At 36.3% G+C, this 12,659-nt stretch overlaps 1 protein-coding gene across 4 annotated transcripts in view; it reads left to right on the forward strand.

Moving 5' to 3' along the window:
- The window catches only part of SNX24 (sorting nexin 24), an 87,906-nt gene that overhangs the window by 51,549 nt on the left and 23,698 nt on the right, over positions 1–12,659 (forward strand). For all 4 annotated transcript variants that reach the window (XR_003570710.1, XM_027879339.1, XM_027879340.1 and 1 more), the window contains exon 3: positions 157–261. Coding sequence is in view for 3 of the 4 variants with exons in the window: in XM_027879339.1 (XP_027735140.1) it covers positions 157–261 (105 nt within the window). In the remaining variant the exon portion in view is untranslated. The remainder of the gene's footprint in view (positions 1–156; positions 262–12,659) is intronic.

Consider the following 12,659-nt stretch of genomic DNA (forward strand, 5'->3'; position numbering starts at 1 on the left):
ACTTCAGAGAACTGATAGTGAGTAACTTCATTTCCATGCTGTTGTCCTTTATGCATGATTATTTCACCTGTACTGCCTCATCTCTAACATAAACATGGTTACTTCAAAGGAACAGTATTATAATTTGTTTCTATCTTTGTTTCTTTTTGTTCGCAGCTCAAGAAATTCATAAGAACTCCAGAGATACCTTCAAAGCATGTGAGAAACTGGGTCCCCAAGGTCCTGGAGCAGCGACGACAAGGTTTGGAGTTGTATTTGCAGGTGAGTCTCCTCACAGCCCTATTAAAGTAAAAGTGGCATCTGTTTTCAGAGTGCTAGCGTCCAAAGCATTAGAAGGTATGAAGTGTGGCGCTTTACTGATGGGCAGCTTTAGAGGTGGAAAGTGACCTGGATTCTTTGCCAGCAGTAAAGATTTCTGTTCACTTAGCAAGGCTAGCAGCTAGAAATCCAAACTGTTTTGCAATTTTTTTGTGATTCTTGCAGAAGCTGCTGACTGACTTTGGTGAACCTACTAGTACTTCCTCTGCCTAAAATGGGGAAAATAATGTTAGTCTTTTCAAAGTTGTCCTGACTGCACTGATCAAGTGTTGCAGAAGAGTGGTACAAGGTACCTTTAGGTACAAGGAGGTACAAGGAGGCTTTAACCCACCTCTGTGTTGACAGACTAGGGAAGAATCACCTCATCAAATTCATATCCCTCTACTGTACATGCCCATATGTGAATTGTTCATCTAGTTGAAATGGGCACCTCTCATCCCATGTTAAACTCAGTTGGTTTGGAAATTTACATTTTAAGTCTTAGACTCTACCTAGGTAAGTTCTGATTTTAATAAAGACAATAAAAGGAGTCTTCAGGAATGACTCAGTCATATAGATATCCAAATATCTCAGTAGTAAATCCCATGCATTTTAATAAGCGGAATTTCTGTTGTCACCATGATCACTTTAAAACATGCCCTGTGGTGTAGATTCACAACTGTTTTTCTGGTGACAAATCCAGATGAAGGTGTTAGTCTAAACACGTTCCCAGTTTACTGCACCTTCAGCTGTACTGAAAAACAGCAAGTGCTGTTTTATTGACAGGGATCACAGAAATTATCTGGGTCAAAACATAATTATTTGGGGAGGAAGACGAGCAACAATATTGTATTTTTACTCACAGAACCATTTGCAGTGACTTTTTTTTTTTTTTTTAATGATTTTCGTGCAACTTTCTTTTGGAGATAGTTGCTACCAAGGCACATGTACCAGTTTGCCTTATGCAGTTGATTTTGTTAAAAAGATACAGATGTCATTTGGTTATCCTTTTTTAATTGCTGATAAACTGTAAAAGAACATCCCCCCCTACTGGAAGAGTTAGTCAGCTCTTGTTCTTGTGCTGTCTGGTGCGTTTAATTAACTCATCCTCTCTTCTATCACCACTGACTGTCACAGGAACATGCAGTGCTTTAGGTTGGAAAGGACTGCTGGACATACTCCATGTTTAAAACATGACAAGCATCTAAGTTATATCCATACTAATGTGCATGCTAATTAAAACAAGGAAAAGTCATTAATATTTTTATAAGAGTCATTTCTGTGTCTACTAACAGAAAGCAGAACTAATCATCAATGAAATTTTAACTTTTAAAATAATTAGAGCCTTGTTTTAGACAATGAAAAGTTCAATTTAAGATACTTCACACTTTTTTAAATACTACCAAGCATTTTCCAAGGCACAGTGTAGGAACATGCTACAACTTCAGAAGACATGGTCAGTTTTTAGTTTAACACCATGTATGTAAAATATTGCAAACATACTTTCAGGTAGTACTATAGACAGTTATTCTGTAGGAGCAGCTTGACTACTGCTGTCACTAGTTAGTGATGGTACTAATAACCAGCCATTTGTGCTGCTGGTAGACTCTTATGAAGCCATGGCAGTCATTACCTGTTTTTATAAAACCAGCCAAAACCTCATGCAAAGATTGAACAATTACACAGATGTTACATTCAAAGAATTTGTTTTATGCAATATGTTTTTATTTCTTACTGTTGCACTTTGCGCCTTGAAAACCCCTACAGGCAAGAGGTAAAATGCTATGCACATAGCTGTTAATTACAAACCTGTACCTGACATAGTCTAATCGTGTTGAGTTCTTAATATATTTTTAATTAAGTAGTCTTCTATAGTTAAGTGCAGATACAAATTATTATATGAAATGAGAATAGTAGAATCAGTCTCTATCAAGTAATAAAGAAAGCAAGACATTCCCCTGCCTAAGCCAGAAGGTGCTGCAGTTGGCAGGACCTTGTTACTTCTTTGTGACCTTTTCATGATGAAACCGCCCTTTTAAATCCTTTCAGCACAGGTTGTTTGTTTCTTGTGGTGGATAGGCAGGAGCTAAGAAACATTTCATTATATCTTTCTGAAGAGTAGCAAAATTATGAAAAAAAGCAAATATTACTAAATTGTAAGTTACAAAGAATCATTTTCTTAAATTTATCAGGATCCACTGCCAACTAATATTCATCAGATTGCTTATTTTACTTACATTCTTAAAAGATTGTGTGGGGATTTTTTCTTTTTATAGGAGACCAATTTTCATGGAATTGTGAATGAATGATTTATCTGTACTCTTTTGTGACTTCCATATTTTACAAGTTTGACTGGAATTTACAACTTTTGTTTTTAATACTGTGAAACAATTGTCTAGAAGCACTAATATGCGTAGTATTTCAACTGCATGTATGATAATATATACAGAGCCCTTGTGAATACTGAGAACAATCAACTGACTGACAAGAGGAAAGAAGGATTATGTTTAATTTATTAATGAGGAAACAGATGCAAAGATAAGTAAATGACAGAGTATGGCCCCAAACATTCAAGCAAATTAGTATGAAAGAGTAAGCTATTGCTCCTCTCCTGAGCATGGTAAATGTGTCTGTGCATGATCTTAAACTACAGCACACAGGACTTAAGTTGAGCTGATTTAGTCTTTGCTAAATAAGAAAATCATAGAATCATAGAATATCCTGAGTTGGAAGGGACCCACAAGAATCGAGTCCAGCTCTTAGCCTTAAAGCATTGTCCAAATGTTCCTTGAACTCTGTCAGGCTTGGTGCTGGGATCACTTCTCTCGGGAGCCTGTTCCAATACCCAACCATCCTTTGGGTGAAAAACTTTTTTCTGATATCCAGCCTAAACCTCTCCTGACTCAGCTTCATGCCATTTTCTTGAGTCTTCTGACTGGTCATGAGAGTGAAGAGATGCTCTTCTCCTTCCACTCACAAAGCTACTGAAGACTGCAATGAGATCTCCCCTCAGTCCCCTCTTCTCCAAATGCCTGTTACTGACAGTGGAAGAGCACTAAATCAGCTCTAATTACCTTGTAGTGACCATCAACTAGGTAACTTTGTAGTTGCTTACTTGTACATATGAGCTTGTAGCTTGCCGTAAGTTTTGATTTTGATTTAAAATTTGTAAAATGAATCATTGGATTATGCTATTGCTGAAAAAAATTTCTCTTATAGTAGTTCTAGATTGTAACAAGATTAGAACTTAGATTATATTTGTTTATGGTTAGAAACACATTCTTTTGATGCATTTCCTGAAGAGCTTCATGTTGAGGAAAGGTAGAAGGTACTGATTTTAAGTAGCTGGATTTATAAGGAACCTGTAATTTGAGAAGGGCTGCCAAATGGACCTGCATTGAAAGTCTGTGACTCCTGATAGTAGTAAGCATGGAGAATTACATTTGCTTGAAAGTACCAGAAGGTGAAGGTAAGTGTGGGAGATTATGGGGCAGAGTGATAATCAGCACTGTAGCTTCTGGATGGTCAATGGCTGCTTGAATTTGTTCATCCACTGTATAATCTTGGACTGACTGTTTAGAGAAATATAATTTGGTTTGAAAGTGTATTTAAAGAAGATATAAATCACTTGAAAAGCTGCCTCTTCCACAATTATTATTGGGTACGAGTTGAGTGAGTCATCTTGTGGATGGACCAAGTGAACAGGTCATTTTATTTTGGACATTGAAGATACTGTTGGAATTCCTAAGGGTGGCACTGGAGGAACTTTATCCAATTGGTTATCAAAGCAGCTGCAGCTGCATTGTCAATTGGATCAGTATTTGTTACAAATAGATTTTATATGATGTACTCTTGGAAGAGCAGTTTTTACAGAGCTTATTTCCAGTGAATTGGTAATGGGGAAGAATTTGATCTAGCCACCTGCTCTTTACTGATTTGAAGTTAGGTCATATTCTTGTCTTGGTAAGCTGATGCTGGATGTCTGCCCCAGGGACTTGCCCTTTGACAGGTCTGCCTTTTAAAGTTCAATGGAATAGATATTTTCTAGCCCCCTTGGGCAGAAGAAATCACATCATTTGCTGATATCATCAGTCCAACAAGGTAACAGGCATCGTTAACAGAATTCACAGTGAAGTTGCACCCACATCTCAGCATGAGACTGTGTGGCTGCTGCTAGTCCTCATTGAACTGATTTGCTTACAGAGAGGGATATTGAAGGAGGCCCATTTTTGATGAGCTTCAGCATAGTAACTCATTTCATGTGGTCTGGGTGACCTGGAGAAATTCTTCTTGTGACTGGCAAGGCTCTAATATAATATAAAACAGAGTCTTGTAGACCTTCTGAAGTGCTCTGTGTGTATGTAGGGTCTATATGTACATATGTCTCTAACCAGAGTTAATATGTAGAGCTAATATTTCTCTCTTGGCCGAGGTCAAGAAAACATACTTGCCTTTTATTTATCCTTGAACTTTTTACAAAGAGAACAGTCCTGATTCCTGGAGATAAGGTCGGTTAAAGTGCTGCTTGGCTGTGAGACTTGAAGACTTGATGAACTTCAGCATTCCAGCAGTTTCAGGAATCCAGATCTTAAAAATGAATTATGGCGTTTATGAAACTGGACTAGAGTTTTGTTTTCCATTTAAGGAAAGAATCTGGAAATCTGAGTAGCACTTTGACTTATACTTCAGTATTCTTCAAAATGCCCTTTAACAATATTTTAACTACCAATCCTTCCTGAAAAACATAGTTAAAACCATATCTGTTACAATTTTGCTCCTAAGAAATTAGAATCCAATCCTATACTTCTTAGCTTTCTTAGTTTCCAGCTGGGTGGAGTTAGGAAAATAGTGAATGGAGTAATGACTAGCGTGTAGTTGCTTTACGAGTGAGTTCATCAGAAATATAAAATATAAATATAAGGAAGAAAAGCACCCATTATTATATTGCATTTGTTTACTTTTTTTCAGAGAACAGTTCAACAGCAACTGGAAAAGAATGAGGACAAATGGGCTATTTCTGTAGTTGATGACTGCAGAAGAAAAACTATCATACAGAAAATGTGGCCCAGAGTGTCATTTCTTCATGGGCCATGATGATTTTATTTAATTACTTCAGTAAGCAAATAAATAAATAAATAGTCTTTTCTGGCTGGACAATAGGTATGATCAAAGCTTTTGTACTATTTTAAGTTGATCTAGTTTTGTGATGTTTCTTCATGAAAGTTTTGAGTTCAGTTAAAAAAATACTGAAAGGATCTGTTTGTTGATTTGGAAACTCTCTTGCAGAGCATTTTGGAACTAGTACAGTATTTCGTATTGCAGCTGGGGATAAGAATCTTGTGCTTTCTTTGAGTGTCATTCATTGCCCCTTTTTGCTATCATTCTGGGAACTGAGTTAATTTGGTTTCTCAGGGGTTTTTATCTAATTGTGAAGAAAAAGGGTTTTCCGTCACCTTGTGGGTGACAAGAAGGAATGTGAACTCAGCCATTTATAACCTTGTCCATTGTCAAGAGGGCTGGAGATGTCTCTGATCTAAGAAGAGCCATCTAGGCTCTTGATGCCAGTCTACAAGTACTCCACATAGTGTGTTTGCTAGAGCTTTACCTTTCAATGGCCTGCTCTGCAACTGTAGCTGAAATCCTGCTTCAGAGCTCTCTTGTCTGGAGTAGGATCAGAAAGTGAGGAGAAGAAATCCTTGGCGATGTACATGGTTTTTCACTGTATTCTCTTCTCTTTGTGAAGCGGAGGAAAAAATGTCCCACAGTAGTACATAAAAGTTATCCTGAGCTCTGCTAGGCAGAACAAAAACTAGGGCTTCATATAAGGACAGAGAGATCTTAATTTGTGGCTTGTTTGAAGCTGATTTGCTCTCTAGGATCAGAAACAATCTGTAAGTGCATTCTAAGTGGAACAGTTCTTGATGTACCATTTTCAATATAAAAGAAGGAAAAAAAGTGTAATGTCTGTAGAGGTGGCAGTTTTTGAACTGGTGCTGTTGGAGCTCTTTAGAAGTACTGAGATCCCTGTGTGTGATATGTGCGCTTTCGTGAAACATTTGTTCACTTTTGCCCAATAAAAATAAATCAAGTTGGTTACTATTTAATTCTGGAAATACAATGGCAAAATGATCTTAAAACTATTCAATGATCATTCAGCTTTTTAAATTCTATTTCTGTGCAGTTCACATTCATCACATTTATCCATTCTGTCAGTGTTAATATTCATTACAATTGTTCTTCCTTTATGCTCTCAGAAATGCATTCTACATCAAACATTTAGTTATTCCTATATGCCTGTTTATCTTTGCCAAAGGGTGCTGTGAATGCAAAATTTTTGAGTTGGTTCAAAATTTTGGAGGAGTTTGTATCAAGCATAGAAGGTCCTCTAGCTGGAAATAACTTTCAAGGCTGCTAGGGTTTTGAAGAAAAATGTCCATATGTTAGTCTTGTTCATTTATACTCTTTCTTGGTATCCACTTGTAGCCATTTTGGGATATAGGATATAGTGCTAAATGGATCTTTGGTCTGCACCATTATGACCTTTCCTATATAATCCTTAAAATAATTAGTTAAAATAGTTAGACACATATTTGTGTTTCAGGTTGTTATTATATTTGTTTAAACATTAATATGTTTTCAAGAACCTAAACCCTGTATGTATCTTGAACAGTATCAGTATTCTGTTTCAGTCATGGCAAAAGGAGTTAGTCGTATGGCTGAGTAGATGTGGCTGAATACACACACACACACACACACACACACACACACACACACACACATATATATATATATATATATATATATATATATATAAAATGAAGAGATATGCAGGTCAGATGCCGCTGTGCAAAGCCCCTTGTAAAGGCTAATACCTTTTCAGAGTAAATGCTTTACTCATGGGAGGTAATTGGTTATATACTTAAAAGCTGAATTCAGAGGTTAAAATTTTAAGCTATAAAACTTTTGTACAAAATGTGGGCCTATTTTTGTTCTTCTCCACCTTTTTCTGTGCATGCCCGACCTGTGGGCTTTTTCCCACTAGGCTTCTGTTTGACCATTCCCCACATCTCAGAGCAGGGGCTGGATAGAAAGCACTTTGACTTCCTTTTGTCATTCATTAGGCACCACAAAGGTTTCTGCAGAGGCAGTCTTTTCCTTTGTCCTATGTGCACATTCGTTGTTGGGATCTATTTCTAACTAATTTAAGACCAAATTGGCTTATATGCAGAAGAAAAAAAATAAATCCCATCAGTTCCAGAACAGATGCTTATCTTCCTGATTGCTCTTTGGGAAAACCAGTTTTATTTTAAATGCAGGTGAATACACTGGGAAGAAAGAGTCTAGCATTAGAAAGTTGCAAGTAAAAGTTGGATTCAGTGAAATGAGATTTAACTGATGTTTAACTGAGAAGTCTGTTGAATCACCCACATCTATTAATCACATTGAAAATTCTCTCTATTATCCAAAATTATTCAGTGTCTTCCTTCTCTAATTCCATTTCATCTGCAGTAATCAAGGTTGAACCATACCTGTAAGGAGTTCTAAAAGCAATGGTATGATAAGTATAAAAAGACAAAATGTTCTTTGTCCTCATTAAAGATTGTGAGCAGAGTGTTAAATAATATTAATGGCTGGGATTGTCAGTACTTAACAGTACTTTCCTAGTACAAGTGATTTTATTGATCGATACAGTCTCAATGTAACAGGGCAGATTATTCTACTGATTTTATCGAAACCTTAACTAAGTTTGTTAGTGTACCACATATCTTTAAATAGATCTAGATGATGATGTAGATTAAGAAAAGCAGACCACCATCCATCTTTTTTTGATCGGTTAATAACTTAAATCCATCATTGCTGCTACCAGCTTTTTTAAGATTCTGTTGTGCATACGTATTTCTTCAGTGGTACAGATACATAGCTGGTTTTAGATGTCTGTAGATTTTAAAGGACTGTGCCTGACACATGCAGGATTGCATATTTCTTAAGAGGAAGCAAAAAGCAAAAGAAAACAAGAACGCAAAATAAACGTGTAGATAATTTAAAGGAGAGACATTTATAAAGATTGATTGTCTGTAGAGATGTTTCCTGAATAAGTATTCAAAGCATTTTTCATGCATGCTTGGAAAATTACCTGGTTTATGTTTTAAGAGTTAATTTTTTTTGCTTTTCAAGTGTTGCTGTGTTTTGATTTATGATTCATAATTTTTTTCTTTCATCTTCAATAATCTGTTTGGTTTTGCTATATAGAACTGCACTGCATGTTCTCTCTCATTTTGATCTTACATGTCAGAGCTGATCAAAATAAATTTTACTCAGTTAAACGCAGAACTTACATTGGAAGTCATGACAGGTTTAGAAGCCATGTCTAAGTGCTTGTTCTCTTTTCATTAAGAGTGTGTCGTAATGATATTGTATGACATACTTTTGCCCAAGTTAAGATGACCATCAAACTGTACTAATTGTGCACTTCTGTAGAGTGAGAAATGGTCTCTTTCGTGACCTGCATATGCTCAGAATAACTATAATATATTTTAAGAGGGAGAAAGAAATTATCTGTCTAGGAAGTCACAGCCTGTTAAAGCAGAGCTGGAGATATTAAAACCCAAGTGCTGGCACACTGTTGTCATTTGCTGATGACCAACTGTTCTAATAGCCATGATTCCTTCTAGAGCCATAAAAAGTATGAGATACTTATTTCATTTAGCCATGATGAAGGAAAAAGTGATTACCTTCCTTAACCTAAGTGCAGCTCCTCATTTGATGTGTAGGCATTAAATTTTCTTTTTCCTTGATATTTAATAGATTTGTTTGAACTTCTCTGGGGAAGGTAGAGGGGAGTCAAAAAATTTTTGTCCATTATAGTGAAGAAAGAAGGAGGGAGCTGTAATTTCTGCAGAGTCTCATTATCACCACCTGAAGTACGGTAGAAAGACTCGAGTTTTCCCCACCTTTTTAATCAACCCATGGTATTTCAGTGCATTTTCAGTTCCTATTTTATGTTATCATAAGGTAATTCTTATATTTTCGTGTGCAAATGGCTATTGCTTTTTTAAATTGGACTTTCAAGGCAAGTTAAATCTTATGGGCTTTTTATTCAAAATTAATCTGTAAAGTTACTTAATGAATTGCCAGTGAAGAGAAAAACTTACTTTCTAGTGAAAGAGTGTTTTATTGTTGCATGTGTGGTTTAATACACTGTGTTTCATTAATGTTATTCAGTAGCGTACAGCACTAAATTAGCACATAGTTTAGACCTAGGTTTGCCAAATGAGTGACTTTATACAATCTGGTAGTATTATTCTGCATATCCTCTTGGTGTGAGTAAAGATCAACCATAAATATTCTTTACACATTTATAAATTGCACATGAGGGCCAGGGGAAAAAAAATTTCATAAAGAAGTGAAGAATTCTGTCTTTACAGTAGGATTTGAATCTGCACATAAGGCACAGGCCACACTCAGAAGCCAGAGGAAGAAAGCAAAATATGGAATATATGCTGAACTATCCATTCTGTGCTTTGGATGAAGAACTCATTCTGGGGGAAAGAATAATACAGGATCATGCTACATATGTAAGCAACATTAAATAAATCCTTATACGTAGGGAAGCTGAATTAAAGCTTGACTGTAGTGTGCCATAATAACTTTGTCTAACATTGTTTGTATCATTTAGCATAGACCATTCTGAAGAAAAAAAAAAAAAAAAAAACAAAACTGTGGAACTGATCGCAAGGGTTTACCAGAAAGATACTGAAATAAGTAATTTTTGACCTTCTGCTTTAGAGATGTTGAAAGGAAATAGGAACAGAGAAGCTTTTTGTGAGAAGGGCTGCTTAAGGAAGAAGAGCTTCTGTCAGTAGCTGGGACAGGTGAGCAGAGGAGGAGATGACTAGTGACTAGTCTTCCTCAGATAGATTATGGAAGGGTGGTTAGTGAGCCTTCTTCTTTGGTTCTCCAGTAAATTAGACTCTCCTGCATTAGACATAATTCCTGTGTGTATGTGCGTGTGCTGCCTTTTCTTGGCATTTATGCAATCTTGCATGACTCCTTTCTGAAAGATATGTTGAAGGATTTCAGAGTGAACTAAGGGGAGAAGGTCCTGTGCTGATGGGTAGCCTAGGAGAATAATAAATGCTTGTTATCTTCTCTAACGTTGTCTATCTCCACACGTCACCATTAATTGTCTTTATTTTTCGTTTCACCTGCTTATTGTGTCTGTAATCTGAATATAATGTGGATTTAGTTAAATGTAAAAAAGCTTGTTTTACACTAAAACCATTCTTAGTAGAATTTCTTGACTGAGACAGACTTGAATTTCTGTGAAGGTACATTTATAAACAAATACACATTACCAAATAATGCCTAAATTTATAACTGACATGGATTTTTCCTGTTGACTTTAAAAACATGGACATCAAAATAAACTGATAGAGTTGCTTTTGGTAAATACTGTGAATTATACGTAAGAAAATCTTCAAGAAGTATTGATGTAAAATTGAGGTTTGTGATGCAGTTTGTTCTTTTTAATTCTTGTAATTATCACTGTCTTTGTCTAATATACTTCTTCTGTAGATGAAAAAAGTTTGCAGAACAAAGCATGAAGTAGAAGTAGAACCTTTAATTTCATTAGGCATGTTGTAACTGGTGAAGATTAATGTATATATCTCTTGCTAATTCTTTTCAATTACTCAGTTCATATAAATTCCCAAACCTTGTTAATTATGCTGAAGTCAGGTGGTAATTTTTAACAGTATTTCCACAGCAAGGGAATTTTCCTGGTCTAACCTTGCCCTCCTGTAGAAACTCTCAGCAGATTAGGCATTCTGACTCTAGTCCATTCGTTTTCAGCACAAGCCTAATTGCTGCCGACTGCCTGCCACAGGTACCCTGGTATCGTACATTTAAGGGATGCAGGTTCTTCTGAGAACAAATAAGGAAAGATTAATTGTTTGTTTTGTTTCATCCCAAGAGAAATGTGGGAGCTTAATCAAGAAAAATAATTTCTTCTGTTGATTTGGCTTATTTGTGGAAAGGGATAATTGTATAGGGGCAAGCATAGAGCTATGCATTTTGAAAGAAATTTTGCCATTTACCTACTTGGGAGGCAAAGATACAGCAAAATGAATGTAACACAGCATTGAAATTGATGGGGATGGTTCAGATTTCTCATAGTAAGTAATTTAGCTGCAGGGCTTTTATTTGAACCAATATTGCTAGGTGGTGTTGTCATTTGTTTTGTCTGCTTCTTTGGATATCTAATCAAGAAGACAATAGTAGGGGGAAAAACGCTTTTCCAAATTGTCCTTAATTGCTAGAGCACAAAGTGAGCTAAGCACTCAGGTATTTCCAATTAAAGAACTTGTTTCCAGCAAGCACCATTAAATCCATCTTTCCCAATCTGATAAATAAGCTATCAAAGAGTGGAACAGATTAATTGAGAGCAATTAGTTCAAAGCTCAGTGTAACAGTCAGAGTGAACCAACATTATCAATGAATGCAAATTTTACGTAAAGCAGTAAGAAGCACTGATGCAACAAAATAGAGTTGAGAGTAGTCACTAAACACAAAGGAAAATTTTATCTGGGATACAAAAATAAAAGACATGGGAAATATCACAGATCCTACAATTCAGAGCCAAACACAAGATTTACTCGAATTGCGTCTAAAGCATGAGAAAGCCCTGCACATTTGAGTCTTTAAACATGGTAATCTCTCAGTGTGGTGTGCTTATGTTAATAATCAGTAACCGCTATGTTTGGTAGAGAGTTAGCCCTGGTGCACTGGATTTTGGTTCCTCTTTAAGGTGGATGTGCTAGTCATGTGTATCTAGACCTGTTTGATGGGTGTTTCTTTCTTCCAGCTGTCTGTGCATGCCAAATTGCATTGCTCCATGTGGTGTAAATGTCATTCTGCATGTGGGTCCTCCATATATTTCTCATAATGACAGAACAGAAAAAACACCTGAATTCTCTCTTTAAGTGCCAGCATTTTGCCTTTTGACAGTGTGTGCATCACCATGAAGAGAATGCCCCTCTGTCCCCTCAGATATTGAAATAAACTTACAGGCTTTGAGTATTAATATGTTCCAAAAAATATTACATGATGGTTCTGCTGTTGATATGTGGTTTATATATTCTGCTTTGGAGTAATGTGCTCCATCAAGAAGGCGGCAGGAGGGGATATGCATATTCTGTTACACACTAAGCAGACTAATTTTTGAGTCAGTTTTTACAAAGCTACCTTGGCTAGGTAAGTTGTATTGCTGCTCTTTGTGCATTCATGTAAACTGACAGCACAAATAAACCAGCTGCCACAACTTTTAAAACTTCTCTCTTAGAACGTCAGTTTGTGTGGTGCAT

The sequence above is a fragment of the Empidonax traillii genome, unplaced genomic scaffold (genome assembly GCF_003031625.1).
Source record: "Empidonax traillii isolate 1590-97213 ecotype Southwest subspecies unplaced genomic scaffold, ASM303162v1 scaffold54:size2178333, whole genome shotgun sequence".
NCBI classification, from domain to species: domain Eukaryota; kingdom Metazoa; phylum Chordata; class Aves; order Passeriformes; family Tyrannidae; genus Empidonax; species Empidonax traillii.